Source organism: Diadema antillarum, unplaced genomic scaffold (genome assembly GCF_040938485.1).
Source record: "Diadema antillarum isolate AM-2024a unplaced genomic scaffold, OU_Dant_1.0 seq00000079_RagTag, whole genome shotgun sequence".
Taxonomy (NCBI): domain Eukaryota; kingdom Metazoa; phylum Echinodermata; class Echinoidea; order Diadematoida; family Diadematidae; genus Diadema; species Diadema antillarum.
Window position 1 is genome coordinate 4570319 of NW_027271172.1, and position 23297 is coordinate 4593615.

Below are 23297 nucleotides of genomic sequence, written 5' to 3' on the forward strand. Positions count from 1 at the left end.
CCAGTTGGCTCAGACGAGGGCCTCTTTCTCCTAGCGACGTGCTACTACCGATCAGGCCAGCCGATGAGTGCCTACACGCTGCTGCGCACTAAGGGCTGCCCCACCCCCCAGTGCCGGTTCCTCATGGCCCGCTGCTGCCTCGATATGGAGAAGTGAGTATGATGGCGCCTCCTATGTGATGCTGCCTCCTATGTGATGCTCGAGATAGAGCTTTGAGGAACTGAATGCGCTGCATGTTTTCTTGTAGAATCCCATTTTCATTTTACATTTTAATGGAATAATGTTCGATATTTGATGAATCATTTAACTGTTTCAACTGTTAGATTCAAATAATATTGTACTCAATTAGTTTGTTCAATTTACTTTGCACAACATTTATGTATGAAAAGAAATTCAGAAATGAAATCAATCAATCAATCAATCAATCGATCGATCGATCGATTGATTTACTTAGTGTAGGTTGGAAGTTAAATCTTGCCTGCATTCAGAGGAATATAATGTGATATAACTGGTACTCTTGTTCTGCTTGGTACTGTTATGATTGTGTGCTTAATCTCATGAGATTGCTGGTATGTTTTTTTTATTTATTTATTTTTTTTTTTTGTTTTAATCAGGATGGCTTTGGCCATAGCGTTAAGCTACACTGTATGGCATTCTCTATATCACAATGTACAATGGATACATCAAGGTCTTGCAGAGTATGACTTACCCATTAATGTACACTGTACTGTGTCAGCTTTGATATAAAGCATGTTTTGATGCACAAATAATACATCAAAATGTACAATCCCAACACACATTATACAACTTTCCCACTTTGTGTGCACAATGGACATGCCTATTTAGCCTTTGCAAAGTTTGTACTGTACAGGACAAGCAGCACTCATGGTGCCTTACTGTAAGCATTGTTCAGTATAGAAAAAGAATTTTCATACATGTGTACATTGAAAGCATAGTGTAGTTACTGCAATGATTACCTTCGAACAATGTTTGGAGAATAGATGGTTTTTTTGAAAGAAAGGTCGGTGGAATGGATGTATGATATACATGAGTGGTCTTTATCAATAAACTTTAAAAGTTTTGTGAAATACATGTTTTGTAGACAAAAAGTGATATAGTGGCAAATAGAATGTGTGCTTTGATTTTTTTTTTCTTTTACCTCAGGGTATTTTGTGACTCAGTACTGCAAAGCTCTTTTGCATTGAATTCTTTGAGTATTATTCATTGTCTTAATGTGATGGGACAGACACACACACACAAAAAGTTAATTTTAGGGAAGCAATTTTATCCATGATATATCTAAAGCCCGCTGCACACTATACGACTCACGACTATGTGACTGACAGACTTTGGATCTGAAATAAACAACCTTCTTTATTCTGAGGTTATTGTGATTTATTTTGGATCCAAAGTCTGTCAGTCGTATGGTCGTGAGTCCTATAGTGTGCGGCGGGCGTAAGAGACAACCCAATCAGGTTAAGACAATGCCCCAAGAAAGTAAACTTTTGAACTTCTCCTCAAGTTAAAGACTAAGCCTAAGGTTTTAATTTGCAAAATACTCGCAAAAGTGTGGAGAGTGCTGTGCATATCGTAATGAATATGTACAAGAATTGGTAAACACATACAATCATGAGTGTTGCATACATGGTGTTTTGTTACCGGGCAGTCATGGATAAATCAGCAATCTATTTGAGACAATACTAGTAGCTTAGTGTTACTTGAAGACAGGAAAGCTGCAATCCCATGAACACTGTTGACATAGGGCAGTGGTATCTTAACCCTAAAAAGACTGGGCTAATTTGGTAGCTCAAAAGACTGGGGGGGGGCCTAAAGGGCCCCCCCTTAAGATCTCGGCCGTGGATCGCGCGATCGCCACGGAAATTTGCACAATGGTAGTGTGCGATGTAATCTACAAGATTGTATATTTAAATTTTCCAAAATAGTCTTCTTTTATTTTATTTTGATTAATTATGCTAATTCATGCGAGAAATCAGACTTTTTGATCTAAATCAGTAAATAAAGATCCAAAAGTGCTCATTTTTGGTCTAGATATTCTTTATGGCATTCTTAGCAAATGTACTTGAAAAAAAAGTCAGTATCAAAATTAATTTCTTATTTATTTTATTGTTTTATGAATTTCTTATGTATTTCTTTGTTTTTTCAACCTTTTGTTTTTGTTGTTTTTTTCAGCAAAATTTTTGGCAGACCCTTTTTGAAGCATAATACTACTAAAACAAATTGATTTTAGCCATTGAGAGTAAAAATAAGCATATCTATATGAACCATGTGATAAAACTCAATTTGTATTGACTTTGTACACAAAATCACATTTTTGAGCCATTTTTGGTCTCACGTGCATGTACAAAAAGTTATGTAACTTCAGAACCGTACCCCCGGGCGTCACAAATTCGGTGTCAAAATGTGCGGGAAACTCGAAAGAAAAAAGTCATAGAGCATCGCGGCGAGAGCATTGCGTGTTGCTGAGTAATCGCGCGAAATGTCGAGGGGGGGGCCTTTTAGGCCCCCCCCCCCAGTCTTTTTAGGGTTAAAGGATGGATGCTATGGGTGCAAAGATACTGGTGTGTTGGATAGAGGCCCAGGGGAAGTCATGTTGGGCCTACCAAGAAGATTAGGTGGTGTCACAGAGTGGCCTCTTGCTGACTTTGTGACCAAGCCATCCTTACTTCACTAGTGTGAAGTGGGCTAGGGTGATTTTACATGGCCATTTGAAAAAAAAGAAAAAGGAAAAGCTAGACTAGAGTTCAAAGGTCAAGACTGAGCATCAACTTGATTGTCTCTTTTCCTGTTGTCGCCAGGCTGGCAGATTGCGAGACAGCTCTAACAGGATCGTCCATTCTCAAACCTCATTCGTGTGAAGACATCGTCAGTGACTTTAAGGAGTCGGCACCCTTCGCCTTATCAGTACTCGGCAAAGTATGCAGGTAAAGCTCTAGCTCGTGCTGCACATTCATCCTGTACACTTCATCTGTATGCATGCTTTTTCAGAAATGTTGAATTTTAATCATTTAGATACCACTAAATGCCAGGTACGTTTGAAATATAAATGTTTCATAATATTACTCTAGCAATACTTACGAATATTCATAAGTCAAGTTGATGCAGCATGTACACTGTATTGTTCTTTATTTTTCACCCCTAGAATAGATAGGGAGTGGCTTGAGCTTTATTAATAAGAGCCTCACTTGGGCTACCCCTCCAAAAAAGGGATAAATTGGAATCAGATAAGACCAGTTTATATTACACACACCTTCAAGGAGGTTGATGGCTAACTCTGTTTGTTTACATGTTTAAGATGGATGACTGTGCATGTATTATAACTCAGTGTAAAACATGTCTTAGCTTTTAGTTTAGAAAAGGGATTATATCAAAAGTGGGTGATGTGAAAATTCATTTCAGCATCCGGTAGCCATGATTAAAAATAAGATCTTGTGTTTGTAGATGTCTTGATGTTATCTGCTGTCTCCCTCTGTCTATCTGACTTTCACACTCTCTCTCTCTGACAGCAACACTGAAAGGTTATCTAGATCAGCGGAGGCCCACAAGCTAGCGTTGAAACACAACCCCTTCCTATGGTCATCATTTGAGGCTCTGTGTGATCTGGGTAGGTAGTGCATTCTATGCACTTGTCTAACCGATTCCTGTGGATAATACGCTAAAGTATCTGGTCTTTCAGAAACCTTGTAATTTTGGATTAGAAGCATCATTTTGCTGCAAATATTTGCCATTAGTTAAATGGTTTTTGACAGAACATAGCCTAAAGTGGCACGCATTAGCTTCAAGTAAATGTGTCTTCCCCATTTGTTTTATTTTTCAATTCAATATGATAGAAATTATACCTTCACGATTGCGTAAAAGATGCCTTGTGAAATTGATCGACTCTGATATTACCAAGCAAATGATGGTAACAATCTTGTGGGGGATGTGACTGAATTAGAAAGGTATTGTAGTCTGGGGCAGAACCGTGATAACAATGAAAAGTGAGCAAAAAAATAAATAAAAACAATGCGGTCATTAACAGGGCTAATATGGTAAAGGAGTCTAAAACAGTTCTCAAATGTGATTTTTATTTTTGTGATGATGACCTTAATGTGCTTCAACAGGTGAAAAAGTGGAACCAGAGAAGATCTTCCACCTGGCCTCGACACCAACCAACACGTCAGTGAGCCAGCAGGAGTCCTATCCCATCCTAGATACAGAGAACATGGGCACCGGGCACCTCAACACAGCACCTGATGTCACCCCTATACAGGCAGAAACGCCGCAGGTACTCACTTATCTGCAGAAGCAGTACATTGTGTAAAGCTTGTGAGGGGAATTCACTGCAAAAAGAAAGTTTCCTTTTTTTTGTAGGGAGGGGGGAGGATGTTTGTGTGATTCTGTGAGTGTGATTGCATTAATACTTTTGTATCAATACTGAAAGGCATTGCGACTCTCTTTGATATCAGGCAAAATCAAGGACATTGTGACTGATTGAATGTCCATATAAAATCACTCTTTGTGATGCTGATGAAATATTTAATGTGGAGTGCAAACATCATATTCTTTGTCAATGTCCTCAGTTCTTGTAGAGGTCATGTTCAGTGCTCAGAGAGCGGATATAGTTGTAGATACATAGAAATATAAGTTTTCATTCAGCTTGGTGGAGGTGCAAAGGGTATGCATGGAGAACAGGTAAAGGAGAAATGTGAGGTAGATGTGATTTGGTTATGTACGTATTGTACAAATCTATATTTAATGTTGTTAACCTATCCATCTTTAGGACCAACTGATCACGCAGCTGTCTGGTATAAGACCCCTCCCGCTGACCACGCCCGACTTTGGGGGTGACCTGGGCAGCACCCCAGACTCGGGGATGAGCCCCTTCACGGTGCCGGCTGCACCCCTGTCTTCCAGGCAATCCCAGGCCCAGTCACGGGTCAGCAGACTTCACCTCAACTCAACCTCTTCTCCCTACAGCCCACTCTCACCGAGGTATGTCATAAGCTTCCATCTCGTAAATTCCCCTCTGAAAAAAAAAAAATTTTAAAAAAATTCTCCATGAGCTGCACTTTGGCAATTTTTTTCTCCTTTCCCTTCTCAACCCTACCCCCCCCCAAAAAAAAAACAACAACAAAAAGAGAGTAAAAAGGAAAGCATACAATACTCATGGAAGAATGCCAGTATTGTTATGATATCCTTGAAATGCAACTCCGTAAATCTTGAACAAGTCTAACATTTGTAGTTACACAAACTGATGCATTGAAGCGTCACTCACATAATCTGTTTTGTTTTGAAATCACTCTACAGTGTCAGATTTCTTCAGGTTTTGACTTACGAATGTGGCTTTTATAAATGATTTCCTTGAAGCATTTGCATGGAACTGGGTGTAACCCCCCTATCTGTTGTACATGCAAGTTAAAAGAGCATGGCATTAACTCAGTATTTTCACCATTTCTTGCCTTTTGCATTTTATGCAGCTTTGGGATATTACCACTAGATACACCGAGTCCTACCCAGGGGAGTACACCATCTTTTGCTGGAGAAAACACCTTATCAGATCCTAAAGCTCCCATGAGAAGGGTGAGTACATGTATAGAAGGTCATCACCTTTTGTTTATTTGAATGCTCGGTAACAATGATTTCCCCTCCCCTCAGCTCGCTATATTGATATTTTTTTGTGATATCCATTGTCCAACGAAAAATCAGTATCCAAATTTGTACGACTATACAGAACACTTTTTCAGCAATTTTGGCTTTCAAATAGTGTACTCCAGTAACGTCAGCAAGGGTTTGCACCATACCCCACCAGGAGTCTCAAGGGGGACCTAGTGGTCACTCTTACAATGACTTACTAGTACTTAGCATACATGACCCATCTCCACAAAAGCCAGATAAACATGGCTAACATTATTTTGCAGATTTCAAAATTTCCTCACTTTTTTTAACAATCTACCATAGTGATGCATAACTTTTTTCTTTCCCATTATGGCCATAAAGCTAACCATAAACTATGATATGAAAGTAGACAACCATACACACTGTTTTGAGACAGTTAGCTTTAAATAATGAATGCCATAAAGTCTACTGGAGATAGGCAATCCATGCACAATGGGTTGAGTCAAGATGCCTTGTAGGATTTTTTTCGTAAAATCAGAAATATCCCCCCAAAATTTTCCTTACAGTTCAAGACCATGGAATTTCGATGATAGGTACGATTGTAGTTAAAGATACCAAACCATTAATGTATGAGCAAATTTAATATTTTTTGTTTTGCTGCCAAATCATCTTACTTTGTGTGTTTTTCTCAGCTGTTAATTTTTGCTCTTTTTTTAAGGTATTGTGGTACAGTCATGTGAAAAGATCTTCCTGGTTAGGCGCACCTGGTAAACTAGGGACGGCGAGCGACGCGGTGCGACGCTTCTGCAAATTTCTTTCAATTTCCGACGTCAAAGGACACCCAGCGACGGTTAGCGACGGCGTACAGTCACTAGTTTAGACTGCGTGTCGGCGGGCGCCGCCGAGCGTCGCAAAGCGTCGGCTAACTCCCAAGTATACTTGTAAAAGACGAGCCCTCACAAGTGGACCGTTGCATGTACGAAAAGGAGCTTACCTGGTGGCCGTCTCGCTGCGTCCGCGAAATAAGCTCCTTCCCTCTACCCTACCGATGCGTCCCGATGCGTCTCGAGGCGTCCCTCGTTGAATGGCGACTATTGTTTCGTAATGAATAGAAAACTAAAGTGCTACTACTAGTGCTAAGCGGAGAAGCCATCGGCAATCCAGGATTTGGGGCCACGCACTGTTTTGACATGAAAATTACACTTACTGATACATGTGCAAAATAATTAATGTATTTTAGGTTACAGAAATGAATTGTGACATGATTCAACTCCTCAGCAATGCAACTGCGAACCAAATTCGGCAATTAGTATTAAGGAGGAAATGCCATAAATATACTATTGCTTGATGCTTTAAAAAATCGCGAGTTTACCGTTTAATTCGCGCTACTCGCTCGCTACTCATACGAATCTCCGATACGCGTGCGTGTACGTAGTGCAGCGTCCGAGTATACTTGGGCACACAATCTGCGCCCTGGGCTTGAGATGAAATTTTATGAAGCACAGCTGTGACTTGTGAGAGCTAAAACATCAAATGCAAGTCCCCGCACCGTACGTAAATTTTCATTTAAACGCAAGGAAGTTCATTGCTAAAAGGAAGCGTGATTCCGTATAGGCAAATATCGAACGCAACCTTCGCTAATCAAATGGAATAGAAAGTGCTACATATTACTAGCAGACGAAGCGGAGAAGCCATCAGCAATAGAACAGGGTTTGGGGCTACGCACTGTTTTGACCTGAAAATTACACTTACTGATTTTCTAGGTTACAGAAATGAATTCTGACATGATTCAGCTCCTCAGCAGTGCAGTTTCGAACCAAATTCGGCATTAAGTATGAAGGTAGAATTGCTGCCCGATGCTTACAAAAATCGCGAATTTACTGTTTCGCGCTACTCGTTCGCTACAACTCCCGATATCGTTCCGAAAATCCCCGATACGCATTAAGTATTGTGTTATAATATAGCGTGTGGTATAGTGCACATAATCTAAGCACTGAGCTTGGGAAATTTCAGTAGTTGTGAGAGGTAAAGCATCAACACATGCAAGTTCCCGCCCGAGAGCGACAAGCAAGTTCATTGCTAAGCGGACGCTCGATTTCGTAGGGAAAATATCGAACGCAACCTTGACTAATCCAATGCCAATTTGCGTTTGTTTCTAATTCAACGCACAGTTTCAGGCAAAACTGTATTACTTATTTGCAGTTGCAAGTCAAATCTCTCACAGGGCCAGCGAGCCCTGGTCCCAACAACTTTTGTTACTGTCAAGGCACGACGGACATCCACTCGTTGGTATTCCAGAATGCGTTCGGAATACACTTTGTACCTTTTATCTCAGTGGCATGCACTCGAGAATGCGCCCATTCTATACCCATTCCGGCCGTCGCCTGGGAATGCTCAGCTTAACAGGGCCTAGAAATAAGCCGGGCATTCCGGAATGAAACTGAGAATGCATCAACAATAAGGGTGACTTTGTCTAATCTCTCTATTGTCTGTTAAAACCTAACGGTAACACTACCAACAGGATTAATTTACCAGGGTTCACAACCTTTGTCTTCTAGCATGCATTCCATCAGCCCCACGCTTTCACCAATGAGGTGCATTTTGTATACGTACATGACGCTACTAGCTCACCGTTATGCTTCCTTCGCTAGCTCTCAACGATCGAACATGTGGCTGGATCTCTAGCTGGCCTGGTATTGCGAAGGAACCAAGGTAGTCTTTATACAGGCATGCTAGATTTCGAATTTTCTATCAAAGGACATTTAATTCAGTTTTCGCCGAGAAGGAATAAATCAATCCTTTTGCATGGCTACGTGAACATTTATGATATCAGGGAGGTGAGGTCTGTTCGCTATATGCTTTTTTTCTAGGCGAAAAGAAAGACAAAACAGTATCATATGACGTTTACAGGAACTCAAAAGGGGCTTTTACTCAAGACTAGTGCTAGAGACATGTCCCTGGCTCACTCCCACTCCCAGGCCAGACTGTCTAATTGATATCTACACGTGGTTTACAACAAGGGTGGGGTGTGAAGGAATGCATACGCGCATTCCTTTGCTGGCAGGCAACACTAACTTATTGATTGATCCACTCTGCTTTCATGGAAATTTCCACAAGCTTTGCCTGGCTGGGGCATAGGTATCATTCCCATTTATTCAGCTAGCACATGTTCCTTTGTTTGTTTGTTTTAGTTTTAGTTTAGTTTAGTTTTTGTTTTTGTATTGTACCGAACTTCTTCTTTGTCGGGTGGGCTGGGGAGAGGAAAGATCAAAGTGAGCTGAGAGGGAATGAGACAGGGAGAGGGGAATCAAAAGGAGGAATCGTCTGCTGAGCATGTTGTCTCCTATACTTTTGCACAGTTCCATAAATTGTCCTCAAATGCCGATCATGTGAAATTAACCGGATTTGGATCAAACAGAATTGAACTGATATGAATAATAATATGAAAATCAGTGCTGATGCTACAATACAAACGCATTCTACGTCACTACGAATGATTACAAGTTACTGATCTTATACTGCAGGACCTATAATGTATTACAAAGCGTTTTTAAAGCGACAGGGCTGTTATGAAATTACAGACCAGCGTGGCTAACGAGCTACCCTCACAACCATGAAGCAAACGGGCAAATTACAGATAGGAAAATTATTCGACATGTATTCTAGCATGTTCCGGAGCTGCATGTTATTGCTATTTACTTTCGAACGTAAAAGCAAACATGTGACATTTATTTTATCGTCGTACGGAGTTGAATATTATCGTTATTAATTTCCGAAAGTTAAAGGAAATATTCCACATTTATTTTAGCATCTTCCGGGGCCGAATGTTATTGCTATTTACTTTCGAACATAAAAGCAAACATCCGGCATTTATTTTACCATCGTCCGGAGTGGAATATCATTATTATTCATTTCCCAACGTCAAAGCAAACGTGCGATATTTATTTCAGCATCTTCCACAGCCGAATGATACCCTTATTCATTTCCCAACGCAAAACCAAATACTCGACATTAATTTTAGCACCGTACGGAGCTGAATCTTACTGTGATTCATTTCCAAAAAGTATAAGAAAACATCCGACATTTATTTTAGTATCATTCAAAGTCAAATATTACCGTTATTTATATCCCAAAATTAAAAACAAATATCCGACATCTATTTTAGCATCTTTCGGCGGTAAATGTTATTGCTACAGATTCGAACATAAAAGCAAACATCAGATATTTATTTCATCGTCGTACGGAGTTGAATTTTATTGTTATTCATTTCCGAACGTCAAAGGGATCATTCGACATTTATTTTAGCATCTTCCGGAGCTGACTGTTATTGCTATTTACTTTCGAACGTAAAAGCAAACATGCGACATTTATTTCAGCATCTACCAGAGCCGAATGTTATCTTTATTCATTTCCGAACGCAAAATCAGATATCTGACGTAAATTTTAGCACCTTAGGAAGCTAAATCTTACTGTAGTCATTTCCAGAAGTATAAGCAAACACCCGATATTAATTTTAGTATCATAAAGTCGAATATTACCGTTATTCATTTCTCGAAAATAAAAACAAAATATCCGACATTTATTTTAGCATCTTATGGAGTCGATTGTTAGCGCTGTTCATTTCCAAAAGTATAAAGGCAAACATCCGACTTTTCTTGGTGGCCCGATCGGTCCACCAAAATCTTCATACAGTTTGTATATGAAATTCTGGTGCCCGACGTGCGTTTTTTGATGGCCCCGGGCCACCGCTAGTATCGAGACCTGACGGTATACCTGGTAGGTACCTCCTAGCAACAGGGTTGGCGTCTCAATCTGGCAAGAAAAAATACGAATGTATCGAACTGCGGTACGAAACGCAATTTTAGGCGACGAGTATTATATCGTAAAAAAACAAATTAACCAACATACCAATACAGAAAATCGAATAAAAACAAAATCTCTGTGTTAGAAATCAGTTTCCAGAGACACTTTCACTCATTTTTTTTTTCACACTGAAACACAACGTGTATAATGGCGCGACTTTTCTTTCTCACAACGCAACAGGGCGGCGTGTAGTTCTTTTGAAGGTCAAAGACAATAGTAGAGGTGCACGAGGCCGCTATCATTCTTCGTGAATGAATGGTTTCAGTATAACGCGTCTGCATTCTCGGACGCATTCCGGACGCCTTGAATAGAGGATTTTATAATCCCCATTCTCGGAATACGACGGAATGCCTCTATTCACAAGGCTGAGGGGAGTAACAATAGGGCATTCTCAGTGCAGGCAGAATGCGTGGACCGGGAATGAAGTAGAGAATGCCTGCATGCCGGACGCATTCTGGATTACCAGCGACTGGATGTCCGTCGCCACAGCATACACACATCACATTTTATTTTGCTTTCTGCTTAACTGCGTCATCATGCGTCCCGAGGAGTCCCTCTCTGATATGGCGACTGCTGTTTTTTAATGAATAGAAAGCGCTAAACTGTACTGGCAAACAAAGAAGAGAAGATTAATCATTATCTTACAATGTCTTAATGAAGCGTAAAGTTACTCTAAATACTACGGATTTGGAAGTAAAACGTGATTCGTTTTCTTCTCTTAAATGCGTTCTTTGAGACCTTCAGCAAATTGTGATAGTCCCTTACGTGCTACTAAGTAGGTTATAGCTCGTTATTCCGAAGGTTCGTTATTCCCGAATTTCATTTTCGGATTAACGAATCTCCGGAATAACGCCACAAATGTTCGGATTAACGAACGTCTAGATATAGGGAATTTGCGTATTTCGGATCAACGAACCTTCGGAATAACGAACCTTCAGAATAGCGAACCTTCTGAATTTTGAATTGATTTGATTTGATTCATTTCATTCTCATTTTCATTTTTTTCTTTCATTCCACAAAACATAACACAAAGTAAATCTCAAATTCAATCATAAGCATAATTATATACATTACAAAGTATAACAATCAATGGTAATCAACAAACTTGCAAAGATATGCACACATACTGGAATTACAAAGTTATGTTTGAAGGATAAAAAAATGAGAACTGAGGGGTCCACTAAAAAGCATTGCTTGTAGATTGTGGACCACTCTAAAATATCTTCAAAAATACTTGTTGTAAGTACAAGTACATGTACATAATACAGAAATAAGACAAAATGAAACAAAGAACAGAGACAACAACATGGCATGACTAAACTGAGGGGGATACGATTGAAAGGAATACCCTTAGCAAAAAAAAAAAAAAAAAAACACGCACACACACACACACACACATTTAAGGGAAGAAGGGAAAGAAAGAAATAAAGAGAGTGCCTGCACGCTGGACAGAGAAACGGAAAAGGGGATTGTGGAAGTATTTCGGACAGCTGGTGACTGCACGCAGCTGTGGAAAAGTTAAGGATATAAAATGCCGAATTTCTTTATACACTTGTACTTTATAATGCCATTCTTTACTTTATAATGAATAACGAACAGCACCCACTAAGTACAGTTGTATTTAGTGGCAAGTATAGATACGAGGCCGATTGTAGTCATCATCATGAAGCATACTAACGTAGTATTTAATCTTCCAGCGCGCGTTGGTGCGTTGTTTGTAATTCTTGATAAAACCATTGTTTTCAAAGAGAGAACATCATCTTGCTGATATAAATCTGCTCTACAAAGCTGTCACATTCATGACAGCAGTTTTAAATTCTGTATTAAACCTATGTCATTAAACTTTTCGTCTAAATTTCGTCTTTATATACACACTGATTAAATACGAAAAGGTTTAAAATGTTCATCAAAGAAGGGGGTCTGGACATTCACATGTTGGCATCAGTGACTGTTCATTCATCACGATTTATTTTTCTCTGTCCATTCACGAATCAACAGTATCATCATTCATCTAGTATTAAGACAAAAAAGTAATGTATATAGATAGGGAACATAACTGCATCACCAATAAAATGTTATTATCGATGTGTATCACAACATACCTTGGTACCAGCGCTCACACTCGTGTTCATTCGTTTGTTTTGGTTTTCATAAAATTCATTCTTTCCTATCTCGGTGGTACCTTATAAGCAGCCGTTGGGTTTGCAATTCCCTCGTCGATTGAACGTCGACGGACTCTTCGATAATTTTCAGCGTCGATTACTAACTTACCTTAACACCCACAGACACGCACGACAGCTTTCAAAGTCCCTTGGCTGTAAACTTGGAGAGGTGCTCACATGGACTGTTATCTCGGTGTCGTAACATGCCGAAACACAAATTCCCTATGCCTAGAGGTTCGTTAATCCGAAAATGAAAAAGGGTCTGTTAATCGGAACATTTTGTGGCGTTATTTCGAAGTTTCGTTATTTCGAAGGTTCGTTCATTCGAAAATTAAATAAGGTTCGACCGCATACAATCCGTTCGTGTTTTTCCCCTTATTTTTTTTTCCTTTGCTGGTAATGAACATTTAGTTTTAACTTAACGAAGGTGAGGTGTATGTATTTTTCCCATCATTCATTGGAAGAGAAGAAGAGTGAAAGAGGGAGAAATGAAATCAGACGGAGGACACGTAGCTCAACAAGCTGTCTTTTACACCAGCATCAGTAATATCATTACCATCGCTTGGCCCTTTTCGTATCAAAATTAGGAACACGACCACCATCATCACTCGAGATAACACTTAAGCAAACTAATCACAAAGTACCAACAACCTCTCAGACAACAACACAAACACTACAAAATATCACACAGCACACCGAAGAGGCTGGGATCGAACTTCCTTCGAAATATGCAGTACTACAGCAAATTGGAGAAATCGCCGTTACGAAAATACATGTGCAGTAACCGAGACGGGTGCTGTTCGTTATTCCGAAGGTTCGCTATTCCGAAGGTTCGTTATTCCGAAGGGTCGTTAATCAGACGCAGACACGCAAATTCCCTATACCTAGAGGTTCGTTAATCCGAAAATGAAAAAGGTTCGTTAATCCGAAAGTTTGTGGCGTTATTCCGAAGGTTCGTTACTCCGAAGATTGGTTAATCCGAATCTGAAATTCGGAACAATGAACCTTCGGAATAACAAATCTTAGGAATAAAGAGCCTTCGGAATAACGAACCTTCGGAATAACGAGCTGTAACCAGAGAGACACCTGAAAGAATTTTTACATACCGGTACTTCGAAACAAAGGGAACGAATAAAGTGACATTAAACAAAAGAAATCGTACCAAACGAGGTATGAGAAACAGAGGAAATAAAACAATGAGTAAAGGCCCTCGCCGAAGTTTGCAGCAGCGAACACCACGCGAAAATTATACAAAGTCAACACGTGGCAACTCGCTATGACAAGATCTTGAGACAGACATATTTTGTTCTTTGTAATCTTTATCAGTACACAATAAACAATACAAAACAGAAAATGAATTCGTTGGGACCGGAGAAATTAGTTTGTTATATCGGGTATTATTTTGTTACATCAGGATCTCCTATGCCTAATCGAGTTTCCACGGGACACTGGAAACAAAGTTCGAACGCTTTTTCACATGCACAAAATACATGCAAGAACAATTATCGCAGGAGCAAATGTGTTATCATCCAGTTCATTCCCAAAAATCTTCTTTTTTTTCAATCACAAAATAATTGTCCCGAAACGAGAGAGTGCCACAGAACTTCTTTAGAGTTCTGCGGAGAGTGCCCGTCACCTTCTTCTGAGGGAATTGCTAGTAAGCCTGACCAGACGCAGTGCAATTCTATGCAGCGACAAGGGCTGGGTAGTTAGTGAATGAGTTGCCTCCTAATCCGTCTTTTGTTCGCACGAGGCGTGGCGTGGACATTCTGTTTTGAAATCGGCAAGCCGTAATTGTCTCTGATCAAAGTTACTCTGTACACTGTACTTGAAAGTCTGTGGTGTAGGGGGTCACTGAGACACCTTCCTTGCAAGACACAGTGCGATGCGTAAAAAAAAGACAGATTAGTGCTTGTTCATTAATTTTCTACGCCACCACGCCAATGTGCTGAATACGCATTGTATCACGTTATGTGCACCATCTTGTTGATGAACCCTATGAATTTGTTTATCAAATCGTTGCTGACCGTAAAAGAGAGGTGGAAAATATAAGTCACGAACTGCCAGCCGCATGACAGAAATGTACCAAGCAAGCAAACAAGCAAGCACCAGTGAATGCCGTTTACAAACGCAAAAACTTGAACTGTTAATAGCAAAATCGACTGAAATCGTGTTTAGACTAAGTAAGAAGCTAAAGGGCCTACTCGTACATTAATATTGCAGAGATCAGTTACTGAGGATGATTTAACAGAAAGAAAACTCGCCTTTTAAAATGCAAGGTAAAACTCGCTCCACATCACAATAGGGCAACGAGTAAGTTCAGATGTACATGTTTCTTGATTTACAGATCAGCAGTTGCGATCTTAACAAATTTAATTTGTAGAGGGAGGCAAAGTGAAGAAACTCGCATCTGAACCTTCACCCCTCTGAATAATATCTTTCTTTCAATGCAAAATGTTTTGGGTATATCCAGTTATTGTTTACTATAAAACATAGTCATGTGTTATTTACAGGCTTTTTCATGTTATTTATTGGATTCTATACATCTTAACTATTCCAGTTTCTTTCCCCCTGACTGATATCACAAAGTCTGCCATAACGATGTTCGCTAAACAGTTTACGTTCCATACGAAGAAATTATGTCTTTTAAACGAGGAAAAAACAAAAACAAAACAAAAAACAAAAACGAACGAATGTTGATAGCCAAATAACTTCACAGTTCGTAGGTGAAGTTCCTTCAAATTTTCCAAAGTAATACGTAGTTTTGAGCGTGAAATTGTCAGGATTTTGCTGTCTAACCCGGTAGTGGCTGCATCACATACTCGTAGTGAATTTGTGTGGGCATACGAGGCCTTTCGTATATTTCTGTGAGTAACCAATCCCTTCCTGTACAATTTGTAGTTCAGTAAACATTTAAAATACTCAATTAAGTACACAATAATAAACTGTTCGATATTTCTACTAACGGTCAAAAGAAAGGCTATAATTAGAATCATGATCTTTGCGATGACAACTCATGAGCTAGTTCTTCGATCGATATTTCCAGGCTATTTACACGCGGTTTATTCCAGTGCGCGCATTCTTTCGTCTGGCACCTTGGGTCTGGCACCTGGTTTTGTGGAAATTTTCCACAAGGAGGGGAGAGGGGTGGGGTGTCAAGTTTCTCGTAAATGCCAGAGAGTGCCTACACAATCTCTTTGCTTCAGTTACTGTTGTGTTTTTCCCCTTTGCTGGTAATGAACTTCTAGATTTAACTTTACGAAGGTTGCTAGCACGTGGTTCTTTTTGTTGTGAGGTGTATGTATGTATTTTTTTTTTTTTTGCACCATTCATGGGCCGGAAGGGAAAGAAGTATGTTCTGCAAGCTGTCTTACACTCGCATTAGTATAACTTATCATCACCATCACTCAGATCACTCAGCCTTTTTCTATAAACATTCAGAAACATGACCAACATCATCATCAATCAAAGATTATTCCTCCCGTCTATATTTCTTTTCTGAATTATCCTCCACTACTCGCTTTAATGATTAACAAAAAATCGTAACTGTTCGTTACTTTGAAAGTTTGCAATTTCCGAAGTCTCGTTATTCGAAAAAAAAAATAAAAGCAACAACAAAACTGTGTTGCTGTTTTGAAGATTCGTCAATTCAAAAACGAAGGAAGGTTTGGTTTTCTAAATGCTGTTAATCCGAAAACAAAACAAATTTTTGACCACATTATTCGTTTTCAGATTAACGAACCGTATTTCCCATTTTCAGATTAACGAACCTTCGGAATGTCACAAAATGTTCGGATTAACAAACCCTACTACACTTTCAGATTACTATAGTAACAAACATGGAATTTGCGTTTTTCGGATACGGAAGAACGAACCATCGGAATATAAGTATATACACCTATCCGGTATCATCATACCTGACTCTTTTTGGAATAATAACCACCACGCAAAGAAATTAACAATGTCAAACTGAGAAACTGATTTCTTGCCTCAAAATTTTCCCTGATGCCGTCTATATATTTCTTTTCTGAATTACCCTTCCCCCTTTCCAGAATACACACATCACGCAAAAAAAAAATGAACGATATCAAACTGAGAATTTCACTTACTTGTATTTCTTGCCTCAAGATTTTCACTCCCTTCTATATTTATTTTCTGAATCACCCCCCCCCCATCCCCTAATCGACTGAAAAAAAAAAAAAAAATAAACGTAGTTACAGTCATTCCGAAGGCTCGTAAATCCCAAATTGACGAACAAGGGGGGGGGGGGGGAATCGTTTTTTGAAGAATCGTCGACTCGAAAACGAAACGGGGGTCGATATTAAATCGTTGTTAAACTCAAAAGATAAATGAGTAAATAAACAAATAGATAGATAAATAAATAAATACATAATAAACTAGAGATTGTAATTTGTCATCACTGACAAATTAAGGTGATCCGATTTTTTTTTTTATCAATGATTCGAGTCCTGATCGCAACAGGCATGACCATACAAGTTTCATCTGTGTTTAGAGACATTGGCCGTGTGATGTTTGCATTCTCATTTAGAAAAGGGAGTCATATCTGCCATCTTTGGTACCAAATTCTGTATACACTGAATAACGAAGATACAGCAATGAATACATATGACCTTTGACCCACCTTTGCACTCCCAAGATTGCATCTGATGAAATAGTGGTTATTTTGTGAAATGATTCTCGCGACATCGTCTATACGTGTGGAAAATATGGGAAAGATAGGACAGGTATTCACTAAGATACAAGATGAAACATTTATGACCTTTGACCCTAATTTACATACCCAAGATGTTGTCCGATCTAATAGTTGTTATTTTATGAAATAATGTACGAGACATGAACTAAACATGTGCAAAATATGGGGGTGATAGGGCGTGTTTTTCTTGAGTTATTGCAAAGAGAGTTGCAGAAAGAAAGAAATATCTCAATACATAGAAGATAAGCTTTAATTTCAACCAATTTTTTATCGTAATCCCGACATCGTATGAAAAAACAAAGGAAATAAAACGATAGCGCAAAGTCTCAGCTACAACATATTAAAATCTGGGAGAAATTCACCGAAGGGTAAGTGAGCTAGTGCTCGATAAAGACAATCATGTCAATTTTCACATTAAAGAAAATTCCCTCCCATAGGGATAACACGTCATAACGAAGATACAAAAAGAAGTACATATGACCTTTGACCTCAATTTGCATCGACAAGATGGCATCTGAGTAAAAAGTGGTTATTTTGTGAAATGATCCTTGTAACATGGTCTTTGCGTGTGCAAAATATGGGAAAGATAGAACATGTATTCACTAAGATACAGGGTGAAACACTTATGACCTTTGACCCTACTTTACATACCCAAGATGGTGTCCGATCAAGTAGTTGTTATTTTATGAAATAATGTACGTGACATGAACTAAACATGTGCAAAATATAGAAGTGATAGAGGCCGTTTTTCTTGAGTTATTGCAAAGAAAGTTGCAGAAAGAAAGAAATATCTCAATACATCGAAGATAAGCCTGAATTTCAACCCAATTTTTTGACGTGATTCCGACATCGTACGAAAAAACAAAGGGCACACTTACGGTAGGGTAAAGTCTCAGCTACAACATATTAAAATCTGGGAGAAATTTACCGAAGGGTAAGTGAGCTAGTGCTCGATAAAGATAGTCATGTCAATTTTCATTTCCAGAAAAACTGCACTCCCATAGAGATAACACGTAAACTGGTCAAATTTGACAAGATTACTTTTAATCCATTTTTACGAGGTGATACCGTTATCCAATCAAAATATTGTAATTTTAGGTTTGAAAGAACATTAAATAAACTACATCATACTGAAATCTGGGTGAAAATTGACAAAGGACTAGTGAGATACGCTCGAATGAACTTGAAATTTGATGGCGTCATTTTGAAAATTTACTTTTTTTACTTTATTAAGAAATTTGATATCTTTTAATCATTTTGTCAGCATTGCCACCCCATGAAATGACATGTACAACTCATCAGCTTTCAAAATATGTACAGAAAATGGAGGGTCACCGTCCATCCTGACGAGTAAAATCGGATTTAAAATTGACAGTTTTTTGGCATAGTTGTACTGTATATCGCCATTGACGCGCGCGCGGAATTTCAACTTTGACGGGCCCGTATGACCTCATATTGAGTCGGATTGACTTGAAACTTGGTAGAAATATTCCTTGACATTTCAGGCAGCCGATAAGTGTGAAAAAACGGGAAATTTCTATTGCATATGAGCTGTGCGTGCGTATATGAGCGCGCGCGTACGCGTCCGTCCAATTTTTTCAATTTTTCAAAAAATGCTCCAAATGGTCTGAAACGTGTGCAAAAAAAATTTGAGCTCGATTTGAGCATACAAATATTTCAACGCGCGCGTACGCGCACGTTTTAAGATATAGAAGAATTTTGAGAATGTGAGTAGAATGCGCTTGACTTGAACTATATGTGACGTAAATTTGATTGAAAAATTCCATTCCATTAATGAGATATGAATGAAAATGTGTTTTCATATAATGACGTCATAGTGACGTCACGGTCGACTGATCACAATGATTTTACAAGATTTGTCGTCTTTGGGTCACCATATATATATGGTATAAGTTTGACATTGATAGGCAATGCACTTTCTGAGCTAACCTCTGCACAACTTTTGGGGAGAAATAAAGAAAAAAAAGAAGAAAGAATCCGTACAGATACAGAAGGTGATCCGAGAGGATACTCGGATCACCTAATAAATAAATAAAATTTCGTGCCGGATTAAGAGTGTTCAGACTAAGGCACCTTCGGAATAATCCCACACACTGTTAGTTACTTAAAAGTTGATGCCTATTTAGGTGGTCAAATCTTACGTTTGAAATGAGAAAGTGGGAGCATTTGCAGACATTTTAAAAACATCCGACATTAACGTTTTAGCACAATAAAGAGCCGAAAGTTATCGTTATTCATTTCCGATTGTAAGAGCAATCATGCAACATTTACTAGTATTTTAGCACCTTACGGAGCCGAATGTTACCGTTAATCATTTTCAAATGTAAAAGCAAACTACCGACATTCATTTTAGCATCTTAGGGAGCTGAATGTTATCCTTATTCATTTCCGAACGTGAAAGCAAACATCCGCTATCTATTTCAGCATCTAACTGAGCCGATTGATACAGTTAGTCATTTCCAAAATTAATGTAAAAGCAACAATCTCTTACTGTTTTAGCATCGTACGGAGCAGAATATTACTGATATTCATTTCCAAATTTAAAAGCAAACATCCGACATTTATTTATCATACGGAGCCGAATGTTATATGCTGCTGTCCACTTCCGAAAGTGAAATGAATCATCTGACAATATTATTTTAGCATCGTACGGAGCCGAAAAGTAGGGCCTACTGTTGTTCATTTTTAACGTCAAGGCAGATATCAGACATTTACTTTCCCATCAAACGCAGCTGAATGTTACTGTTATTCATTTCGAGATGTAAAAGCAAATATCCAACATTTATTTTAGCATCGTATGGAGCAGAATGTTACTTCTATTCACTTCCGAACGTAAAAGCAATCATCTGACATTTATTTCAGCATCTTCCGGAGCCGAATGTCATTGCTATTTACTTTCGAAAGTATAAGCAAACATCCGACATTCATTTGATCATAGTACGGAATTGAATATTATTGTTATTCATTTCCGAACGTCAAAGGGATCATTCGACATTTATTTTAGCATCTTCCGGAGCTGAATGTTATTGATATTTGTTTTCGAACATTAAAGCAAACATCCGGCATTTATTTCACCATCACACGGCGTTGAATATTATTGGTATTCATTTCCAAACGTCAAAGGGATCATTCAACATTTACTTTAGCATCTTCCAGAGCTGAATGTTATCGCTAATTTACTTTCGAACGTTAAATTAAACATCCTGCATTTATAGCATCTTCCGGAGCTGAATGTTATTGCTATTTACTTTCAAACATAAAAGTAAACATCAGACAGTTATTTTATCATCGTATACGGAGTTGAATATAATTGTTATTCATTTCCGAACGTCAAAGCAAACATCAAACATCAATTTTAATGAATCAATGTTACTGTTATTCATTTCGAAATTTAAAAAGCAGACATCCGACAATTATTTTAGCATCGTATGGAGCAGAATATTACTGCTATTCGCTTCCGAACGTAAAAGCAATCATTTGATAGTCATTTTAGCATCTTCTGGAGCCAAATGTTGCTATTTACTTTCGAAAGTAAAAGCAAACATGCGGCGTTTATTTATTATCATCGTACGGAGTTGAATATTATTGTTAATCATTTCCGAAAGTCAAAGCAAACATTCGACATTTATTTCAGCATCTTCCGGAGCAAAATGTTATCCTTATGCATTTCCGATCGCAAAATCAAATATCTGACATCAATTTTAGCACCGTATGGAGCTGAATCTTACCGTTATTCATTTCCAAAAGTATAAACAAACATCCGACATTTATTTTAGTATCATACGAAATTACCATTATTCATTTCCAAAATTAAAATGAAACACCTGACATTAATTTTAGCATCTTGCGGAGCCGATTGTTGCCGCTGTTCATTTCCAAAAGTAAAGGCAAACATTCTGACTTTTTCCTACGGGAGAAATAGGACGACTTCGTAATACACTGTATTTAGTTCTTGAGTCACTTGACAGATAAAAAAAGATCTCACCTCATGCATGCAAAATTTTACATGTATGGAGCTGCCTAATTAAGGCATACATTCGCGTTTAAGTGTAGACCTACATGTGTTTTCATAAACCCTCTTCGATGGCTACTTTCAAAGTGTTCCCCGTTCAGTGAGATCACACCCCATAATTACGTTTTGAACTCGTGGGTTGTTACAACGCCGTCATTACCGACCGCGAATTTAAACACACGCGAAAAAGTCGGCACCGATGGAAACCGCGAAAGTTTCTGTACGCGAAAGAAACCACTTTTACAGTAGCCAAACGAAACGCAAATCAACTCATAACCAATGTTGAGACAAAGGAAAGCGTCGGGACACGTCGCTCATCGTCGGGCTATCACGAACATCATTTGTAATCTGGAGAGGCGCGTCTGGACACGTCGCTCGCTATTCAATTTGAGCACTGGCCGTGACCATTCAGAAATCTCGCTACATCTCAAGCGCCATGTCCCGAAACGTCGGCGCTATTAAAACGAACACTTGCGTGAGCGGAGGTCACGCAACATAGAAAAAATCAACAGCTTCTTTCGAGGGTGTCGGCAAGTGTCAGCAAGCGTCGGCAAGCGTCGCGGTATCATCAAAATGATGGCGCGTACTGCTTTGACCGACGCTTAGCGACGGAGTGAAAACATACTGCGACGCACTTCATTGTTCTCGCAATATGTCCCCGTCGCTGAGTGTCGCTCTCCGTCGCTCGCAGTCCCTACTTTACCAGGTGCGCCTTAAAGCGCTTGACATCTTTGTTAGCATCTCCTGTCTAACATAGTGTGCAAAACTCCATCATTTCTTTCTCTGGTTCCAACTGTCATCGTCCGTGTTTTGACTTTGTTGTCGTTGATGTGTTTGTTTCTGAAAAGGGCGTGGCGAGGAGAGGTCCCCAGAGCACCAAGCCGCCTGTATTCAGCCAATCAGGAAACAGTAGTAATACCAAAGACCCCGCCCTCATGTCAATACAGCAGAGTCCCGTCCCCTCCGGGTGAGTTTGGTTTCTGAAACTTATGGAAACAGAGTGTTGATACATATCTCAATATAATCTAGTTTCCAGTGGTTGGAAGTAAAATGATCAAATTTTTTAGACTAATCACTCCCATAACTATCCTCAAAGATACAAATAGTATGGGGAGACGTGGATGGCCCGATTGAACAAATTTTCATTTACTGCCCACCAGTGTACATTGAAAACCATGAATAGCGCCTGTCAGCAAATATGTGCATTGAAGCGTACTCTCATTGTTAATGGTCGACTACAGTTGAGATTCTTTAGCTGTGTGTATACTTACATAGGGATCAGTGACAAAGCTGTACATTATTTATTACAGGTATTCTCAAATATATCCCAGCCGGGCCAGCTTTCCCATGCCAATGTATCTCCATGGTACTTGGTCTTTAGAAAATAAGCAAAACATGCTTAACCCTGTCACTGCCATTTGCTCCTGTGCTACTTGAGATGTTAATAGTAGTTAACAAAATTGAAGTCCAGAGAGGTTACTGTAAAAGTGGAGATTTGTACACATTTTGCACAACAGGAATCATATGTGAAGCTTTTTGTTCGTTGTGTGTAATATTATTTTATATATTTGATCTCACGGTAGGTATATTGCAGGGGTATAGCTTTTATGTTGTTTGTAGTTTTCTTCACTTTCGATAGTCCGATAGCATTGGTGACTTGCTGTTGTAATGTGGACAAATAACCTCTTACAATACTAATAGTATGTGCTGCCAAAGCCGTCACTACTAACCGCTGTGGCAGCTGTGAGCTGTTTAAAGTGCTCGCTCAATGGTGTTGACTGTCCACAAAATTAAAAACATGCGAAACTCATCTTTCCCTGCAGAGCGCAAAAAAAAAAAAAAACCCAAAAAAACAAAAAACATACTCATGAAAATTTCTGCATTTACAATAACAGAGTCTGCAGTCTGA

General features: G+C 39.0%; 1 protein-coding gene across 1 annotated transcript in view; it reads left to right on the forward strand.

Moving 5' to 3' along the window:
• Positions 1-23297, forward strand: part of LOC139726177 (cell division cycle protein 27 homolog) — a 44920-nt gene that overhangs the window by 8010 nt on the left and 13613 nt on the right. The window contains exons 3-9 of the mRNA XM_071637254.1: positions 5-152; positions 2817-2942; positions 3525-3622; positions 4122-4285; positions 4781-4992; positions 5478-5580; positions 22237-22355. Coding sequence (XP_071493355.1) covers positions 5-152; positions 2817-2942; positions 3525-3622; positions 4122-4285; positions 4781-4992; positions 5478-5580; positions 22237-22355 — 970 coding nt within the window. The remainder of the gene's footprint in view (positions 1-4; positions 153-2816; positions 2943-3524; positions 3623-4121; positions 4286-4780; positions 4993-5477; positions 5581-22236; positions 22356-23297) is intronic.